The sequence below is a fragment of the Macrotis lagotis genome, chromosome 1 (assembly GCF_037893015.1).
Source record: "Macrotis lagotis isolate mMagLag1 chromosome 1, bilby.v1.9.chrom.fasta, whole genome shotgun sequence".
NCBI lineage: Eukaryota > Metazoa > Chordata > Mammalia > Peramelemorphia > Peramelidae > Macrotis > Macrotis lagotis.
In genome coordinates, this window is record NC_133658.1 from 177,071,051 (window position 1) to 177,093,337 (window position 22,287).

At 32.7% G+C, this 22,287-nt stretch overlaps 1 protein-coding gene across 8 annotated transcripts in view; it reads left to right on the forward strand.

Annotated features, from left to right (window-relative positions):
• Positions 1–22,287, forward strand: part of TASP1 (taspase 1) — a 304,860-nt gene that overhangs the window by 151,058 nt on the left and 131,515 nt on the right. For 7 of the 8 annotated variants that reach the window (XM_074209426.1, XM_074209427.1, XM_074209429.1 and 4 more), the window contains one exon: positions 8,743–8,821. In XM_074209426.1, the coding sequence (XP_074065527.1) occupies positions 8,743–8,821 (79 nt within the window). The remainder of the gene's footprint in view (positions 1–8,742; positions 8,822–22,287) is intronic. The other variant, XM_074209433.1, reaches the window with a different exon arrangement.

The window sequence follows — 22,287 nt, forward strand, 5'->3', positions numbered from 1 at the left end:
AGAATAATGACAAATCAAAGCAAAGTAATATATAATATAAGATACATGAAATTTAGGAGGTTAGATTTTATAGGTACCTATATTGTATATGTGAAATTTTCCTTTTTACCCCAATTGGGTTCCAAATAGACTTTGATATCTTCCCCCCACACTGTTATTCAGAGGAACTAATTTTGAAGGTGTTGTGAAATTTGGAAAGAACTTTCACATGAAATGAGAATTCATATCTGTAATGTAAGAAATACATGAAAATAACATTAAGGGCACAATATTAGAGGAAAGTTTGTTAAAAATCTGTTATTAACAGGAAGATGGAAAAATAATGATATTAGCTTATAAATGAGTTTTATGAGAAGTCCAAAACAAAGTGCTTGAGTAATAGGGGAAAGCATGTACTTTTGCTGATTTATTAAGTTACATGTGGTAGAAACTGTTATTTTGTGTAGACTTTCCAGGGTCATAAAATGTTGTTGGTGTCTGAGAGATCACTTCATTCAAACTCTTAGAGTTCTTGTTGAAGAAAGTAGTTATGATTTACTGGTGTAATATTAGTATTCCATGAGTCTCTGGCCTCATACATCCATTTAGCCTGAAGCATATATTCTAATGTATTTTTCATCATCTTTCCTTGGCAAGTCAAAGTCAACAGATATTTTTTATGGACTATCTTTGTGGGAGTTACCAGGCTTAGTTCTGGGAATAAAACACAAGTAAAGATGAAGTCCTTATCCTTAAGGAGTTTACATTTGATGGGAAAAAATATTATCAATAAAGGAAACAGAAAAGTAGAGATGGGAAGATGAGGAAGAATTTACTTAAACAAGAGAAATGGTGGAGAAAGCAACTGGGAGAGTCAGAGTCTATATCTCATAGAAGATTAATGGAGTGAGCCTTGCTAACCTGAATATTTTCCTTAAAATGGAGATTTCAGAAGGAGTTTTCCAGTTAAAAGAAGGGATCACAGGGCCTCCAGGGCAGAACCATGATGGCAGTGCAAAATGGTATGCTCCCAGAGCTTTTTCCAATACAACTTTAAATGAACCCCTACATAGATCTTAGAGCTACAAGAATCCATCAAAAAAAAGATCAGAATAAGTTCTCAACTCAAGATACTCTGGAGGATGTTCAGTACAGGTCTGTCTCTTTGGAGTCAAACAGAAAGAATGGGAGGCTCTTAGCCACAGTGTAGCTCAGGTTCAAACTCAGAAAATCACTTTGATAGAAGATCAGCAGGGAGATTCCCAATCCCAAACAAAATATGAGCCCTGGGAGCATTAGGGCAGCAGACAGGACTAGATTGGGAACAAATCTTTGCAGAGGTAAAGTCTGGGCTCAAAGGAAGAAACAAACTTCTACATAGACAACACCAGGGCTGCATGATCAGAACTCTGGGAATCTAGAAGGCAGGGAGAATTCCCAGCCCCAACACAAAAAATCTTGGGACTGTTTTCCCTGTATCAAAATGAGCAAAAAAAAAACCCAACAAAAAAAACAACCAAATAGAGTGCTAACCATAGGAAGCTACTCTTCAGATAGGGATGAAAAAAATGCCATCTCAGAAGAAAGCAGTGACAAATTGCCTACATGTGAAGCCTGAAAAGGAATTTCTAAATTGGTCTCAAATGCAAAGTTTCATGGCAGAGCTGGAAAAGAATTTTAAAAACCAAATAAGAGAAGAAGAAAAAATAGAAAAAAGAAATGAGCTATGCAGAAGAATTATGGAAAATTGGCTAAAGAAATCACTTCCTTTAAAAATAAAATGACCAACTTGAAAAACAATGTAACTCATCAAAAAGTAAACTTAAACAATTGAAAAATGAAACAAAAACTAAATGAAGAAAATTAAACCCTAAAAATTAGAATTGGACTAATGGAAATTAATGACTCTAATGAGACACCAAGATTCCATCAAACAAAGCCAAATAGATATGGACGAGTAAATCAAAAATAAATTGGAAACTAAATAATCCAATTATAAAGAATGAGTGGGTCAAACAATCAGAGAAATTAATTGACAATTTCATCCAAGAAAATGACAACAATGAGACATCATGCCAAAATTTACGGAATTCAGCCAAAGCAGGTATTTGTTTTGTTTTTGCTTTTTGCAAGACAATGGAGTGAAGAGACTTGCTCAGGGAATTATTAATGTCTGAGGTTGAATTTCAATTCGTGTCCATCTGACTCCAGGGTCAGGGCTCAATTCACTGTACCACCTAGCTGCCCCCAAAGCAGTTTTTAGGGGAAATTTTATATCTCTATATGCTTTATGTGATAGAAAAGAGGAACAGGAGATCAATGAATTGGACTTCCAAATAAAATAGCTAGAAGAAGAACAATAATACCCCCCTAATTAAATAGCAAGTTAGGAATTCTGAAAATCAAAGGAGAAATTTAAAAAATTGAAAGTAAGACAAAGGAGAGTGCTATCTGTATCCAGATAAAGAGCTGTGGAGTTTGAATAAAGTTCAAGGACTATTCCCTTTAATTTAGGAAAAAAAACCATATCTTATTATCTGATCTTGTTACCTCTTAGACTTCTTGTCTCTTCCTTAAGGATATGATTTCTTTCTCATCACACTCAATTTGGATCAAGGTACAACATGGAAACAAAGTAAAGACTGACAGATTGCTTTCCATGGGGAGGAGGGAAGTAAGATTGGGGGTAAAATTGTAAAACTCAAATAATATCTTTAATAAAAAAATTTAAAAAAAATTGAAAGTAAGAAAACCATTGAACTAATAAGTGTTGATTTTATGAAATTACTCCATATAAGAGATAAACATTTTGTCAATCTGATTTTAAAAAAGAAAGAAGAAAAACAAATTACTAGTATCAAATATGAAAAGGGTGAAGTCACCACCAATGAGGAGGAAATCAAAGCGACAGTTTGGAGTTATTTTGCCCAATGTATGCCAATAAATTTGGTGATCTAAGTGCAATGGATGAATATTTACAAAAATACAAGCTGCCCAAATTTAAGTAATTTATTTCTTTCCTCTTTTATTTCTTTAATAACCCTATGTCAGATAAAGAAATTGAGGAAACCATCAAAAACTCCCTAAGAAAAAAATTTCCAGGCCCAGATGACTTTGCAAGTGAATTCTTTCAAAGTTTTAAGGAAAATTGAATTCCATTTCTATATAAATTATTTTTTTAAATAGGGGAAGAAGGAGTTCTGCCAAATTCCTTTTATGACACTAATTTGTTGCTGATATATAAACCAGGAAGAGCCAAAACAAAGAATATTATAGATTTATCTCCCTAATGAATATTGATGCATAAATTTTAAATAAAATTTTAGCAAAGATCATATAACAAGTTATTACTAGGATAATACACCATGATCAGGTAGGATTTATACAGATAGGTAGGAATGGTTTAATATTAGGAAAACCATCAATATAATTGAGCATCTCAAGAAAAAAATGAACAGCAATCATGATTATCTCAATAAATGCTGAAAAAGACTTTGACAAAATGCATCCTTTCCTCTTAAAAAGACTTAAATATTTAAGCAGTAGCTATCTAAAACCATCAACAAGCATTATATGTAATGGGGATAAACTAGAAGCATTTCCAGGAAGATCCAGGGTGAAACATAGATGCCTATTATCACCACCACTATTACTCAATATATTATTGAAAATGTTATCTTTAGCAATCAGAGAAGAAAAAGAAATTGAAGAAATTAGAATTGGCATTATAGAAGCAAAACTTTCACTCTTTACAAATGATATGTTGGTATATCCTTAGAGAACCCTAAACAATCAACTAAAAATTACTCAAAATAATTTACAACTTCAGAAAACTTGCAGGATATATAATAAACCCACATAAATTATTACCTTTTCTATATATGAAAAATAAAACCCAAGGGCAAGAGATAGAGAAAATTCATTTAAAATTACTGTAGACAACATAAAATACTTGGGAGTCTACCTCCCAAAACAAAGTCAGAAACTATATGAGCACAATTACAAAATATTTTTTCAGACAGTCAGATCTAAGCAATTGGAAAAACATGAATTTCATATGGTTAGGCAGAGCTAATATAATAAAAATGACAATTCTACACAAATTAAATTTCTCAATCCAATTCAATTCCAATTTCTTATACCAAACTACCAAAAAACTATTGTATAGAGTTAGGAAAAATAGTAGCAGAATTCATCTGAAGCATTGTAAAGTCCAGAATGTTACTGGAATTGATGAAAAAAAAATGCACAGGAAGGTGGCCTAGCTCTACCATATCTAAAACTATTATAAAGCAGCAATCATCAAAACTGCCTAGTTCTGGTTAAGAAATAGAGAATACACCAGTGGATTAGAGTAGGTACCAAAGAAATAGTAGTAAATAAATATAGTAGTCTATTGTGTGACAAACCTAAAGACATTAATTTCTGGGATGAGAATTTATTATTTGACAAAAACTGCTGGGAAAACTGAAAAATAGTATGGCAACAACTAGGCATGGGCCCATATCTTATACCCTATGCCAAAATAAGGTCAAAATGGTGACAGAATTTAGACATAAAGGGCAACCAATTAAGAGCATAAGATATTCTCTATTATATCTATGGAGAGGGAAGGACATTATTGACCAAACAAGAAATAAAGAACTTTATAAATTGTAAAATGAGTGGTTTTAACTATATTAAACTTGAAAGTTTTTGTACTAGTAAAAACAATGCAGCCAAGATTAGAAGGAAAACAGAAATGGGAAACAATTTTCTTATAAAGGATTCTATAAGTGTTTTTTAAGTGTTTCTTATAAAGAACTCTAAAATATCTAGAGAACTGAATCAAATTTATAAGATGTATGAGTCATTCTCCAGTTGATAAATTGTCAGAGATAACAGGCAGTTTCAGATGGATTCATATAAAAATGATGCAAATCATTATTGATTAGAGAAATGCATATGAAAACAATTATGAAGCACCACTTCACACCTATCAGATTAACTAAGATGACAAAAATGGAAAATGATCAATGTTGAAGAGGTTGTAGAAAATTTGGGACATTTATGTATTGGTAAGAATTGTGAACTAATCAAGCCATTCTGAAAGGCAATCTGGAACTATGCCCAAAGAGCAATAAAACTGATCATACCCTTTGACTACACAAGAGCAATATTATGTCTTTATCCCAAAGACATCATTAAAAAAAAGGGAATCATTTCACATGTTCAAAAATATTTGTAGCAACTCTTTACATAGTGGCAAAGAATATAAATTGAAGGGATGTCCATTAATTGTGAAACAGCTAAACAAAGTTAGGGTGTATGAATGTTAGGACTAGTATTGTCCTATAAGAAATCATGAGGGTCGGACTTTAGAGAAGCATGGAAAGAATTACGTGAACTGATAATGAGTGATGTGAGCATAATCAAGAAAACATTATACACATTAACAACAGCATTGTAAGTTGATCAGATTTTATGGATGTAGTTCCTCCCAGCAGTTTAAGTACAATCCTGAGAGACCTACTTATGGGTAATGCTACCCATAGCCAGAAGGAAAATTCCCAGTTTGAATGCATACTATGCTTGCTTTTTTTTCCCCAGGCAAATGGGATTAATTGCCCATTGCCCAACATCACACAGCTAGGTAATTATTAAATGTGTGAAGCCGGATTTGAACTCAGGTCCTCATGACTCCAGGGCCAGTGCTCTATCCACTGCACCACCTACCTGCCCCATGCTTGCTTTTTAAAAAAACTACTTTTATATTTTTTCCTTCCTTTCTCATGATTTTTTCTTTCCCCTTAGTTCTAACTCTTTCACAATATGACTAAAATGTAAATATATTTAACACAAATGTACATGTACAACTTTTACCATACTGTTCTTCTCTATTGGGAGAAGGGAGTGAAGGGAGGGTGGTAGAAAAACATGGAATTCATAAATGTACAAATGGATGAATGTTGAAAAATACCCTTGCATGTAATTGGAAAAATAAAATAAAATTTCAATTAAAAATCTGAAAAAAGATAAAAATAAGGAGTCACAGGAATGTGACCTTTTAGGGTGAGGAGGCAGCTTACTTCTGTTGGAGAAAAATCAGGAACAGAGACAAAGTAGAAACTTTTTTTTGAATTCTAGTCATTGAGTATCAAGCTATATTTTGACTTGACTTGAAGTAATTTTTAAATTCTTCATTTTTTTTCTCTGTCTTCATCCTTTGTGAAAGAGGTTACTGAATGGGCTACATTCTTTGTGATATTTATTTTGATTATACTGATCATGAAAATTACAAGGCAAGTTGAACCAAATATTCCATGAATTGCTATTCCTTGTTACTTTTGGATACAAAACATCTTTAAAATTTTATCACTCTATGTCAGCCTCACTTTGTTCCATGAGGGAGAAAGTTCAAGTCTCATTTCCAATTTAAACTCGTCTTCTCTATTTTCAGTGGTCATTCGAAATCTAGATCGTATGAATTTGCAATGAAGAATCCAATATATAGACCCTGAAATGATACTGACATTTTCAAAGTCCTTAAATAAGCACCCTCATGATGTATTTGTCTGTTTTTTTAATAGTTAAAATCCTGTTAAGTCTTCCCCAGGCTTGGGGTTGGCTAGGTGGTGCAGTGGATAAAGCACTGCACCTGCCCTGGAATCAGGAGTACCTGGGTTCAAACCTGGTCTCAGACACTTAATATTTACCTAGCTGTGTGGCCTTGGGCAAAAAAACCAAAACAAACCTAAAAAAAAAATTCCCCAGGCTTTTGGGAGTGAGTTTATGAATATTTTTTTCAACACTGAATTAAATCTAAACTTTTTACTTGTTTTTAACCCCCCCTGAAATTTTTTTGGGGGGTTTTTGCTAGGCAAATGGGGTTAAGTGGCTTGCCCAAGGCCACACAGCTAGGTAATTAGTAAGTGTCTGAGACCAGATTTGAACCCAGGTACTCCTGACTCCAAGGCCGGTGCTTTATCCACTACGCCACCTAGCTGCCCCCCCCCCCAAATTTTTAATAATTTCATAAGCGATGTACGTAGATTAATTCATTTGGATCCCTATTACTTTTCTCATGATTAAGTCTATCTAAAAGTGATATGGGGTGCATGCTACCACATAATAAATTTTCCTGCACTATGAGAAGAGCCTAACTGCCATTTATGTCATTAAAGTCTGAAAGCAGTTGATTTCTTATAAAAATATAATTTCATCCTGTTGATTATTAACCTCTTGAGCATAATGTGAACATATTTCAAATGACTCAAGTTCCTTTTCTAGATTGGCCTTCAGTTTACAATCATAGAGAAGCTATTACTTTTTCCTGCATTGTAAAAAAAAGTTAAGTAATTTCCAGCTCTTTCAGGATTTGTGAAGATTCATGATCTTATTGACATGAGGTTTAAATTCATGGTTTAATAAGATTCTATGGATATTTTCCCACATATTAGCATTATTTATTTGATAAATTTTGAGTAAGAAAAACTAAAAAAAACTCATTAATTGTATCTTGATCAGGGATTAGATGCTGTGATAGAGAAACATAATGAAAATTACATAGAAACCTAGTCATTTAATCATTTTAAATTCTCTTTATTTTGGATTTTCTTTTTGTTCAACATTTAGGACAGAGACTATTCACCAAAAAAGAATTTTAACTTCACTCTCCTCATAAATAGGTTAGGAATAGTATTGGAAAGGGAAATAGTATTATGTTATAGCCTATGTGCCCTTTAATTATTTGAAACTCATGAATATTTTTTCCATAGTAGTGAAAAGATGGTCTGAGTGAACTTGGGAGTCAGATGATCTGAATTTGAAACTTAGGTTTCTATGTTATACTTGTCATACTATATTACTATGTTGACTTTTTTAGATTTCAGTTTCCTTATCTGTGGAGACCCTTGAGAAGATGATCTCTAAATTTATGACACATTAATAAATGTTTGACATGGCATTTATTAATTACTAAGGATGTACAAAGCTTCTAATAAACAGAAAAATGAGAAGATCCTTTTTCTCTAGGAGCTCATATTTTAGTGGTCAGAGGGAACAAACCATATAGGGATCTCAGCTGCAGGGAATCCTTGGTAGCAGGGGCAAATCTGATAAAAAGGTTTCCACTTTAATGTCATTTCCACAGATAAAACTGTATCACTTTCTGAAGCTGAACTTTTTGATAGCAGCAAGGATTTGAAGGAAAACTTTTTTTCCCTAGGACATTAGTAGATATTTCAGCTGAGGAGATAGAGCCTACAACACTTCCAGAGGCAGTTGATAGGTCATTAACTATTCAATAAATTCTTGTGGAATTGATTTTATTCAGGTTCCAACTATATTTTGAAAACTTATAATAAAACTGGAAAAGGTTCATGAAGTATTAACTGGGATGGTTCCTAATTAGCTTATCTTAAGAGAAAATTATAGTATTCTTCATTTAAGGGAGGCTAATACTGACAGTAGATATAAACTGTACTTGTGCTGTTCTTTTAATAATTTAGAGATTAGAGGTTCACATTATCAAAGAATGTACATTTCTTAAATTAGTTCTTATAATGGGACTAGCCACATATTGTGCAATGCATGTTGTTATCATTAGTTGCTGTTAGTTACCAAAAAAAGTTCTAAATATGGTAATCCAGTTCGTTTCAAATGAATATACATCCCTATCTCTCCCATTTAACTGTTGTAGACTCATTGTTAAATACAACTTAGAAAATTCACATGTATCTTACTTTTCTTTTCTCTTTTTATTTTTTTTTCTTTTTGCTCCAGGCTGCTCTTTATGGATGTGGTTGTTGGGCTGAAAATACTGGAGTTCAAAATCCTTACTCCACAGCTGTGAGTACCTCAGGTATTTGCTGCTTCCATGTCCATTTTTCCTTGTTATTCAACTTTGTTTAAATGATTGAAACAGATTTATTTTTGTATTAAGGATTGGGTAATTCAGAAAGATCAGAATTGAATCATGCATAGTGCAAGTAGACTTGTCAGAGAGTGTTGATATTTGTGGCCTTTTAAGGGTCACTGAGGTTTATATAGGTTAACACTTCTAAAATTAGGTCCTCTCCACTTAGCAAACTTAATTTTGTATCAAATGCATTTAATAGAAAGTGGAATACAATTTTATTGACCACTCTTTTTTGTGTAATTTAATTTGATTGATAGTGTCATCTGTTAGATAGAAAATTATTTTAAAAATCATAGTCTATTACAAAAGTGAGTAGCAAATTTCCTGAGGAAATTGTGTTGAGTTGAAGACAGTTTTAGTGCTGAATATATGATTATTTGAATGATGAAGTTAACAACTGTTGCTGAAATTGCATTTTTTAGGAATTATGGGAAATACTTAAACAGAAATTTAAAGAACTCAGAAAAATTTGCATGACAATAATAAAGTAAAAAAGTTAAAAAATACAAGAAAAGATAAAGTATAAAATAAAAAACTTCTATGTTGTCAAATCCAAATTCATATTTGATAAAATATTTTGTCTTTTGTCAGTAACTAAGAAATCTTTGCTGCTATTAGTATCCCAGCTTATTATATTACAGAAAACTTCATTTTGAATTAATGAGTAATTGATGAGTTTAGTTAATTTGATTGTTTACTGAAAATTTGACAAAACAATCTTAAAGATTTCTTTTAAGAATCTAATTGATTCTTCTGAAGATATTTCCTTTAGACCATTTAAGTGTGCTATATGTGTGGTAGAGGGTATACTGAGCTAAGTAGGGTATAGGAGACCCTTAAAATTCATTATTCCTAATTTTATTTACTGTTGTGCAACTTTTCCCAAAGAGTTAATTGCCTATATATATTTAAGTTTCTTATCTACCTCACAAGAGACTAGTGCTATTTTGCAACTTTATCAAGATTGTAATGAGGACTACATGAAAGAATATGTTCTTTTTTTTATTTTTGCAAGGCATGGAGGCAAGTGACTTGCCCAAGGTCACAGAGCTAAGTACTACTAAGTGTCTGAGACTGGATTTGAACTCAGGTCCTCCTGACGAGTGCCCGCACTCTATCCACTGCACCATCTAATTGCCCCAATATTCTGATTGAAATTTAACAAAGGGGCAAAACTGAGTCAATTTTTGTGTAAGATAACATAATTAGTGGGGGCTTAGCTTGAATGTGTAAATATAGTGGACCTGACTCCCTTAAAATCACACAATATTTCCCCAATATCAATTAAATTCGTTGAAGTAAGATTAGATTTCTGATTAGCAGGAAAATTAAATTTTTAACTTTAAACCTTTACTGACCAGCTTAAAAAACTAAATTTTTAAGAAGTAAGTAATTGTAATCAATTAAATGTAAATAGGATCAATAAGAAAATAATACTGAATCAATATGGATCATTTCAAATATGGTAGAATGCTTTTATAAAAAATATACATATATAATTATATAAAGCATTATAATCATGCACTAAGTTTTACTTCAATAATTTTCTATATATTGTAACATAGTTTTTAGAGACCTTGACTCCCAGACAGGAAAACTTGACTTAAACCCGAAAAGAAGTCCAGTTTGTGATACAAGGCCATAATAGCTTGGTCAAATTCACATAATCTCTCATGCATTAGGAAATCAAAATGTGAATAAGTTGGTGATCTACATTGGTAGAGCAGGTTTCCTCAATTTGAGGAAATATAAGTTCCTTATTATATATGTGTAGATTTAGTTCTCAGCAGTATAATAATTTAACACAATTCTAAAGAACTTGTGGATGGAAAATGCCATCCACATCCAGAGAAAGAATTATGGAGTCTGAAGGCAAACTAAAGTGTACAGTTTTCCATTTTAAAATTTTGTTTCCTGCTTTATAGTTTGATAATTTTTTTGCTGTCTCATGTTTTTTTGTTCACTTTTGTTCTGATTCTTCTTTCTCAACATGACTAATATGGAAATATGTTTAACATGTATATTCTATATCAGATTACTCACTGTCAAGAGGAGGGGAGAGGGAAGGGAGAGAAAGAAAAATGTGGAACTCAAAATCTTGAGAAAAAATTAACATCAAAGCCTTTCTTTGCATGAAGTTACATAGCTGGTTCTGAACTGGAAGAAATCTTAAAAGCCATTGAATCCAACCTTCTAATTTTCCATATGTGGAAATTGAGGCACATGACAGATTTAGTGACTAGCCCAGGGTCATAGCTAGTATCTGCAGCAGGATTTACATTCTTATTCCTTTTTCCAAGTCCTTGTTGCTAATGAAAATGATTATCTGTATTTTACAGAAGAGAAAACCAACATGCACATTTGATCAAGACCACATAGCTTGTAAGTGCCAGAGTCAGAATTTCAATTCAGTTTTTTGATTCATGATACAGCTATCTTTCTTTCCTGTCATGTAGCTTTCTAGCCAGATATGTAATAGCTACTCACTTAATATAATCTTAATAATTAAATCGTATGACTGGAAGTTGGAATTTATGGATTTATTCTTAGCTATAATAGTGTCACTCTGAATAAAATTCTTAAGATACTTAATCTTATTTCCCTCTTTGCACAAAAGAAGTGAAGTGCTGAAGGGCTGTTTTTTTTCCCCTTACCTTATACCTACTGATAGTATTAAAAATTAAGAAAATTGTGACTGACTAGGTTTACAATTTAAATACTTGACTCCATAAAACTTTAATTCTACCCTTTTTATGTACCAGGATATACTGCTAGTTTCCAAAATGTGACTTTATGTAGCCATATATTGAATGCCCCAAAGAATAGTTAATAGTTATTTTATGCAAATTTAATGTTAAAAATTTTAAATCTTAGATTTTATTTAGATAAAAATCAATTTACAGTTACAAAGGAGGAGGGAGGTATATCCCTTTTTTTTTGAAAGAATTCTGCCTCAGTATACTGCAATCTGAATATAAGTTCACAATATAATTTGGCAAGTGAGAAAGCTAATGTATCTTTAGTTATATTGAGAATGAGGAGGTAATAGTCCTTTTATATTTAACACTGATTAGATAGCAGCTACATTTATAGATTGCTGGACTTAGAATTAGAAGCCTGACCTCATACTTGTGATCCTGGGCAAGTCATTTGATAGTTGTTTGCCTCAGTTTGCTCAATTGTACCATGGGGATAATAACAGTAACCTGTCTTGCAAAGTTATTGTGAGGATCAAATGAGGTTCTGTTTGTAATGCGCTTAAGAGTATCTGGCACCAAGAAGGTGCTATATAAATATTTATTATTATCATCATTAATAATCAAACCCATATCTTTATCATTGTTTTTAGTTCTAGATGTCATATTTCAGTAAAGATATTTATAGTCTATAAAATATCCATCAACCAGGATGGTCAAAGTATCAGGTTCTTGGCATGTTAGGATCCTTCAGTATTTAGATAGAAGATTAAGGAGATAGTCTGATATATGTCTACAAGTTTCTGATGTGATGTGGAAGACAAATTAGGTTTGTGCCAGGGACTGAACTCAGACCAGTGATATAGTTATAACAACTATATTTATGCTTGATGTCCAAACTCTATGGAATGATTAGGATTCTCCAAAAGTAAAATGGACTATTTGGGGAGTTATTCATTTCACTTTAAGTCTTTGAAGGTAGGATGAGCTTTTGTTTTATATACGTGTGTATGTGTGTTTGTGTGTGTGTTTATATGTATATATATATATATATATGTTGAAGGGGTTAAACTAGTTCTGAGAATTATTGGTTTCGAAATACCTTCCAATAGCTATATAACATATAACAAAGACAAGGGCATCAAGATTTAATTGAAGTTAATTGAAAAAGAGTCTTTGTTCAAAAAAATAATTTAAGCATGAAGATACAAAGACAAAGGAAAAAAATCAACCCTGTACTTAAATATATTCCGTTGACAAAACTTGTATAATGGGTACACACATATGTAATATAGAGTATTTTCAAAGCAAATACAAAGTAATTTCAGGAAGGTAGGGTTATTTAACTGGGAAAAAAATAAGTCTTTTTAAGGCAGTAGTATCTAAGCTGCTCCTCAAAGGAAGTTTGGAATTTCAAAAATCACAGATGAGGATGGGTTCAGCTTATGTAAAGTTGGGAGGCAGGAGAGAGAATGAACAATTATAGGAAACATCATGACCATTTCAGTACATGTGCTATGTGGAGTGCTTCAGGGGAAGCAAAGTAGTCCTCCAGTACTTTGCAGAAATGAGTCTGAGGGTAGAACTAAGAAATAAAGGCTACCTAGTCCAACTTTATGAGGAAATTGAGGATGGAAGACATTAGATGACTTGACCAAGATCACCCAGATATGAAGGATCAAAACTAGGATTTGAACTTAGGTCCTACGAGTTCAGATTCAGACTTAATGCATTATTCTTCATTCAGTTGCCAAATGTAGCATTCTTTTATCTGTATCATCTGAGTGACTTTGTCAGCTAGAAGAGTTTGTATTTTCTTCTTTAGGAAATAGTAAACTATTTAATATTCATAAGTAGAGAAACAATATAATTAAATCTGTGCTTTTAGGAAGATTATTTTGTTGCCTCTTTGGAGGCTATTGAAATAAGGCAGAATAGAGATGATGAGGGCCTCAACTTAGGTGGTGATTGTTCAAGTAAAGAGGAGATGAATGAGAGAACTATTTTAGTAGTTGAATCAGTAAAGTTTGGCAACTATTTGGATATGGGATTCCGGGTGAAAGCAAATGAAATGTTGAATGTGATTCCAAAGTTGCAATCAAGAGTATTTAGAAAGTTGGTGGTACCATCAATTTGTAACATAAAGATTTTGAGGATGAGTGTAGAGTTAAGATAATGAGTTCCATTTGGGATGTATTGTGTTGAGATGCCTGAGGAATGGCTAGGTGAAGTGTAGACTGCCAAATGACATTTGGTTGAAGGAACTTGGAATATTTAGCCTGGAGAAGACTTAGGGACAAATGATTGCTGTCTTCAATTATTTGAAGGGTTGTCATGTGGAAGAGAGATTAGACTTGTTCAGGTTTGGCCCTGGAAGGCAGAACTACAAGCATTGGATGGATTTTTTTTAAAGAGGCAAATTTAGGCTTAATGTCAGGGAAAACTTCCTGATAATTTAAGCTTTCCAAAAGCGGAATAAGCTGCTTCCCCATGGCCACTCACTGAATCATACAATTCATTGGAGATCCTCAAGCAAAAGTGGGATGATCGTTTGTCAAGCATGTTAGTAAAGGGTTTTTTCCCCCCTTGAAATTTGATGGACTAAGTACTTTTCAAAAGTGATATTTCTTTCTGTGTTTAAAATACTTCTGAATAAATGCTTATTGAATGACAGAATGCACAAAACAAATGATGTCACTTGTATGGTGAAGAAGCCACTTCTTTATGATTTAGCATTTGAAGAAGTCACAAACAAGTATTTCTTTAAAATGACAATAGACCAGGTTTCAAAAGGACTATTGGGGTGAAACAAATGATAATAGCCTTTTAAATTTCACTTTATGCTCATTAAATGCTTCTGTGTCCTATACAAACATCTGAGGTAATTATTTTTCCATTGGTTTAGGTGAGAAAATGGCTCATTATGGAAGCTGGACATATGTCTTTTTTTTGCCTTTTCCTCCCACCTGTATAGTTGATTCCAAAGAAAATGTTTTGCCTTTTGCTCTACAGGAACTTCTTTTCATTGTAAAAGAAGGAATTTCTGTAATGTTTCTAAACTAACAAGACATATAAAGTGTTCTGTTTAAGCAGCAGCCACCTAAGCTAAAATAATAAAATGAGGTAGAACCTTCTAGGGTCAGAAACTTTTGGATGATTATTTGAAACATATTTCTGAGGATTAATACTCACAAATATGAGGGGAGAGAATGTCACATTTGTAAATATGTCACTTTAAAAGTTCTTGAATTTTTGAATTAGTTGAATGGTCATCAGAAAATGTTCCTTTACAGATAATAACAGCATGTATACTAATAGTTTCTTAGACCTAAAATGTTTGTTATAGTAAGATATGATTTCTATCCAAATAGTATCACTTATTATAATTAATGATCACTTTCTATTTGATAAATTATTAATACATTATTTACTGCTTCTTAGTTGAAATTTACTACATTTCAAAATAAAAACATAGAATATTCATATTCAGAAATATATGAAATTTTCTTAACAGGTCAATTCAATGTGATAGTTTCTTTTATTCTTAAAGTTGGAAAATATATTGTATGATTTCTTTTTAGAACTCTTTAAATTATTTGCACAATCATTCATTCAGCCATTACTGTGCTTACTGTGTATCCTAAGCTGTGTGTCAAGAAAACTATAAGAGAACTTATAGTCTGTTGTCCTAATTAATTTTATAGTAATAGATTCAGTCAGGTATAAAGTTTCCTGAGCAATACTGAACTTCTTTCTCATTGTTTTAGGTTTTTTTTTTTTTGCAAGGCAATGGGGTTAAGTGGCTTGCCCAAGGCCACACAGCTAGGTAATTATTAAGTGCCTGAGGCTGGGTTTGAACTCAGGTACTCCTGACTCCAGGGCCAGTGCTCTATCCACTGTGCCACCTAGCTGCCCCCTTCTTTCTTATTGTTAACCAGGATGTGCTAAAATGTTGGCTAACTTTGTCTTTGTTAAACTAAGAAATCAATAGTAGAAGTATACTTTTCTTTTCTCCCTTTGTTGATAAGTATCCACATCAGATGGAGTTGAAAGTCAACTTTTTTCCCTTCTGATGTGTTGTCTCTTTCTCAAAAGACTTATGGGCAGCTACCAGTTATTTGTCCTTTACTGAATATTGTTAACAGCAGAATGTGCACTTCTAAATATTCCTGAAAATTTGGGGAAAATGACAAAAGTACATTATTCCTTTGCATGATGTTGAAGATTCCTGCTAGAATGTGGTAAACATTTTGAGCAAAATTATGATGTATCATGTGTATTTTCTAATGCATGTAACTCCTCATTTATTTTGAAGAAAAGGAAAATATTTTTACTGAACAACACATGGTAAAGTAAAACACAGTAAAACCAGAAGCACAGGATGAAGTTAAAGATGGAAATGCTGACACTGTCTTCTTGAGTGTAATTTTCTTTTTGGTTGTCCTCACTCAAAGGAATGCCTTTTCTTCCCTATTGGAAAGTCGTACCTGATGTCACTTGGATAGAGAGTAAGTCAAGAAAGTTGTTAGAGATTTCTTAAGCTTTCTTCATATGGCTTGCAGAAGCAGAGCTGGATTTTCATTTCTCCTTTCATTCAACAGGAGTCTCTTTCATGTTTGAAAATTGAAAACGCGTGTTTTTCAGTGTGGAGCAAGGATGTGTGTGCCCTCTGGCACACCTGTTTCTAATTTCCTGACTTGAAAGCCTAGCCCATCAAAAGAAGCAGAAAAACAATTTCTTTCTGACACGCTGCTTAGAGGCCCTTACTTAACTGAAGGCCTTCCTTGCTTTGCCATCTTGGTTCTTTCAGGAGAAGGTTCTTGTTAGATGTAGGCCTTGCCCAGTACATGGCTTCCTTTTCTAGTGCAGTGCCAGTTTTTTCTTTTTTTTTTATATTTGTTTTGTTTTTGTGGTTTTTGTAGTTCAAGAAATTTACTTGAAACACGACTTATACTTAAGATACCAAATGGTCTTTCTGATTTTTTTTATACTGAATTTAGTTGAGCAGTGTACATTGGGAAGATTCATGTAAATTGATCAGAAAACTAAAACATGGGATGCTGTTTTGTTCAACAGGTTGAATGTTTAAATTTAGTAGCAGTGTTTAACATAAATCAAATATTTCCAATGTATTACTTCAGAATTGTATGTACTTTCAAGTCTTGCCAGCTTTAATGACTGTAAGGTACAATATGTTAACCTTGAGTTTTGTAAATTGATAATTTGTTGCCGTGAAAGTTGTACATGGCATAACTCATCTCTTTCAGAGTATACAGAATATGTCAAATGTTGGCAAGGCTTCTTTTCATGAATGCCAGAAATGTGTATCTTTCACACTCATATACATTCATTTTCTCTATATAGCCTTAGGCATTTTCTGGTGTGTAAAGTACCTAGTTTTCTATAAAAACAACTGCTGTTTGTAGTCAAACAGCTTCTGTTTGACCATTTTGATACATATATTATTAGATACCGTAAGCCAAATTTTTTACTTTGCCAGACATTTCAGATGGTAGAGCTAAGGCAAGTTTTGTAAAAGAAGTTGGGGAGCTCACTTGCCACTTCTTTGTCACATTATATAACTCAGTCTAGGAATATGATCTTCATTGCTAGTTTCAGTGGAAACCAGGTCTTCAAAGGGACAAGTGTATCATTGAATTTGTAAATATTATTGATGGCTCCAAAGAAGCACCAAGAATGTATGTATGTAGGAGTGAGTGGACTAGGAGAACTCTGTATTTTTTTTTTTTGGATGTGGTTAAAGTGACAACACTTTTAGATATCTTAGGGGATTTCCTTGTTAATAGTTCAATCTGTGATTTGGAATGGGGTTTCTGCTTATTACCTATAGAATCACAAGTGTGCATACTAAATGCCATTAGCTTTAAAATATGCTATGCAGTGACCTTTCAGAAGGAATAATTAGATATGGTCCAATATCAGTTTAAAAATCAGAAGCACTTTTTTATATCCTTTTTATGATGATTGTATACTTTTAACAAGATAAAGTTATTATAAAATAATCATACAAATTATGTATATCAAAGTAGGAAATATTATTATTATTAGATTTCAGTAACTTGTTTTTATTAAATGTATACCATCATGGTTAGTAAATCATAGGATGTTTTAACATATACATCAGAAATATAAATGAAAGGGACCTTATTTGTTGATTTTCAGAGTTTTATGTTCATGTCTTGGTGTATTATTTTTAAGACTTTTTCAGCATTAATTTCTCTATTTGCTCCAAAATTAGAGAATAAAATAAAACTAAATATTAGCTTAATATTTTATCATAAATTAGGACTTAAAACTACATTGCTTAGAGCTAAACCACATATTATAATCTTCAAGGGAAATTTCATGGTTATCTTGTATGTATGTAAAATTATAGGCATAAAAAGGAAAACATGTATTTTTAATCATATTACCACTTCTATCTCTTTTTAAAATAGACAGATATACTTGAAGTATAACTGGTGCAGTAATTTTCAGTATTTGACCCTGTAGAATCTTGAGTGGCTCTTTACTGCAATCTGAGTGAAACACAAATTCTTTAGCTTGACATTTAGCTGGACAATCTCCTAGTTTATCTTTCCAGTTCTTTTCCATATTATACTCATTCACAAACTCTTTTGCAACCAAAATGAACTAATGATCTTCCTCTGTGTTCTGGACTCTTATGTTCATGTAGTTTTCCTTCTCTATCTTTAATTAACTTTTTCATCCTGCCTACTATCATATTTTTCTTTTTTCAAAGTCTAAGGTCAAACTCAGGAACCACTCCTCCAGGAAACTTTCCTCATCTTGAATGTGTTTTCTGCCTTCTCAAATTAACTGGGAACATTTTTGACTTGAACTCTTCTTTTCCCTTGTCACATTCAGTCATGTACTTTATTTTTCTGTCCATGCTATAAATTTCCCCCAGTAGATTTGTAAACTTTTAAAGAGTAGGGATCATGGCATTTTTCATCTTGTATCTGCCATCCTCCATTCATTATTTTTGTTGTTGTTGTTGTTGTATACTCTCAGTTGTGTCCAGCTGTGACCACATGGACCAGAGCACATCAATTCCTTCTATCCTCTACTATCTCTTGAAATCCATCCATGTTCATTATTTCTATGACACTATTAATCTCATCTGCTATCCTCCCCTCTTTTTTGCCTTCAATTTTCCCTATCATCAAGATCTTTTCCAATAAGTCCCATCTTCCGATTATGTGGTCAAAGTATTTAAGCTTCATCTTAAATATTTGACCTTCCTGTGAATAGTCTGGTTTAAATTTTTTTAAGTACTGACTCCTTGTTGTCCAAAAGATTCTCAAAAATTTTCTCCAGAACCAGTTTGAAAGTGTCAATTTTTTGGTGTTCAATTTTCATTATAGTCCAACTCTCACGGCCATACTTTGCTACTGAAAAAATGATAAACAGACCTTTGTCAGCAAGGTGATGTCTCTACTTTTTAAGTATGTTTACAGTCTTGTCATAGCTTTCTTTCTAAGAAATAAGCATCTTTTAATTTCATAGCTGTAGTCATGATCTGCAGTGATCTTTGAGCCCAAAAATATAAAATCTGACACTGCTTCCATTTCTTCTCTCTTTATTTTCTAGGAAGTGTCAAGAACTTCTCCTCCTACCTCTTTAGCAAGATTCTTTTTTTAAAAATCTGTTTGAAGTGGGAGGGTCACCCATTCCTTTACTCATTTATTTCTATCAATTAATTTTGCCCTTTTCTACCTGCCATTCCTTCCTCTGCAGAGGAGCACATTATATCTCTAATAACTATGTTGTTTTTTGTTGGATTTTTTTTTTATCTTTGCAAGGACCTATTCACTTCTCCTCAAACAGCATCTGTTTCAGATTGATTGTTTTCATTATCATGGTCCATGTGTTATCATGTTTCTGATTGGAGGTGGGAGATGTATTTGGAGTGACTTGGTTTCCATATTTAATTTTTTTAACTTCTTTCTCCATTATTTGACTCTTTAAAATATGAATTTCTTTAAAATATGAATTTTATAGAGCAATAGACTATAGCATACAACTAGTTTGAAAGATGTTGCAAGGGCATTGCTCCTCTAAATGACCACATCTTCAAAGATATACATGGATAGCCTTTTATAACTTGACTAACAGTTCAATCAATAGCAGTATAAGAATAACTATTGACACAGTTGATGGGTAGATTCTTCACCAAAAAGAATGTAGTCTTTTGTTTTTGCAGCTGAATGGATTGAGAAATTATATTATCTATTTGTGGATAGTAAACAGTTTTGCTTTGTAGGAAGGTATGTATAATCATGAGTTAAATTTTAAATATACTAATGTATTCATCCTCATCTAAAATAAAATGGGATGTTGAAAAGGCAAAAGAAGAAATTTAGTCTTGTTTTATTTTACAAAGATATACGATGATTGAAAGGGGAGGGGGAAGAGAACAATTCCTCAAGACTACAAAAGCTTTGAATGTAATAACCATTAAGATTATTAACTGGTTGTTGGACTTTTACCTCTGGGAATGAGTTCATAAAACTGATTATGGGAAGATTGAGTAGATATATTTTATTTCACTTATGTAAATTTATAAGTAGTCTATTCTACAGTCCTCATTGTTTTCCTCTTTGCCCCATAGAGAGATGGCAATCATTAAAGGAATGCTCAAAACACAGTTGCCATTTAGTTACAGAAAAAAGCCTTAATAGATTATTTCTTTGAACTTTTTATCTTTTCAAGAAAAGATGTCCTCAGAGAATGAAACAGGGTTTTTGACTGTGACAAAGAAACCTACTATACATGATATCTTCAAATCCTTTCTCTGATTGAAAAAGAATCTAGGCTTTGTAAGAAGGTGCTTTTTCTTTCAACAGTCAGTTGGAATGGTGAGTAATAAAATCATAAATGTCACTTAATATAGCTTACCATAACTTCTTTATAGATAACTCTGAAAAGACTGGTAATATCAAGATTAAAAATTTTATACATTATACTCAGCATTACAAGAAACCAGGAATAATAAGGTGGTGGTGATTTTTCTTGTTTTAAATAAATGTTGCTAGTCTGATATCAAATACTGAAATAAATGTTATATCAATGCAACATAACTCTTGTTCATCTCATTTTAAATACTTTTTGAAATGACCTCATCCACTGCTGTTAGACATATCTTTCGAGTCAACTCAAAATGAACAAAATGGAAGCAGAACTACTTCATCTGAATGGAAACAGTTTTCTGGTGGTGGGTTTGACGTAGTTACAAGAGCCTTTTTATTGTTTTTATAAATAAAATTCTTGAATAAATTTGGTATTGGCTAAATATCAAAGGTGCTAGATGAGAAAGATAAAAAAGTGATAAGGAGTAAAAAAATTTAAGGGAGAAATTTAATTATTTTACAAATTTATTAAGAGGATCGGGTTGGGAAATCATTATTTCACTAAAAACAGCTTGAACTCTTTATCAACTAAAAACATCTTCCTTGGTGATTCCTACACAACAAACATCATCTCCCAATGTTGTGAGTTTTTTTTTCTGACTGCTCCCATGATTGGAATCGTCTCCTTCCTCATTTCTGCCTTCCTATTTCCCCGATTCCTTCAAAACTTAGCTAAAAATCCCATCTTCTACAACTCATCTTTCCCAGTGCTACCTACTACTCAAATTATCAGAGCAGGTATTTATTAGACTTTGTGTGCTGAGGTACTATGTTAACTTCTGGGGATGCAAAGAAAGGCGACCCACCCCTCTTCATAAAGAACACCACCACCAAAATAAAACAAAAGTACCTCATCTTAAGAAAATCATAGACATGTGGGAGGAACAAGAAAACTATTTGCAAATAAGGTATTTATGGGTAAAATGGAGATAGTTTGATAGGGAAGGCAATAAGATTAAAGAAGACTGGGAAAGATTTCTTTGGAAGATGGGAAGATAGGAAAGCCAGGAAGTAGGGGGGGGAGCATTCCATGCAGAGAGAGGAAAAATACTCAATTTCAAACGATAGTGTCTTGTCCAAAAAAACACTACAGTAGCTAATGTTGGATTCCAGAGTATGTTGGGGAAAGGAAGATGTATGACTGGAGTGGTTAGGAGGGGCTAGTTCATGAAAAGCTTTAAAAGCCAAACAGAAGATTTTATATTTGATCCAGGAGGCAATAGGGAGTCACTTGGAAGCTTAGGCCATCCTCTGCAATATTTCCAATGTATTCTGTACATATCAATATTGTAAGAGTTGTTTGCAAGTTGTCTCTCCCATTAGATTATGCAGTCGTTGAGATTATTCTTTCCCTTTCCTTGTATCCCTATGCTTAGCACATAATAAGGGATCAATGAATGTTGACTTGTTTGAAGAATTCCATTAGCTGTTGTCATGACCCACTGGAGAACTTTAAAAATTTCACTCCCCAATGATCTTTGAATAATTTGAACTTGAACCCCAACTAACCAGAAACTGACTGTCGTTCTAGAGATGGGAGATTTCAAGAATGAGACACTATGAATGAATTCTTACATTTAGTATGGTTGCCTGTTATTTATGATGGTACATGAACAATTGCCTACTTATTATGAAATGAACTACACATCTGATGTCTTATTTTAATTCATTCCTTTAATAATGAAAATTTCATAACATTGTAGATTTTTTTTTGTTATATATTGCCCATTTAAAAAAATAATGGTATATTCTCAGGATTAAAATTATAGGATTCTGGGGC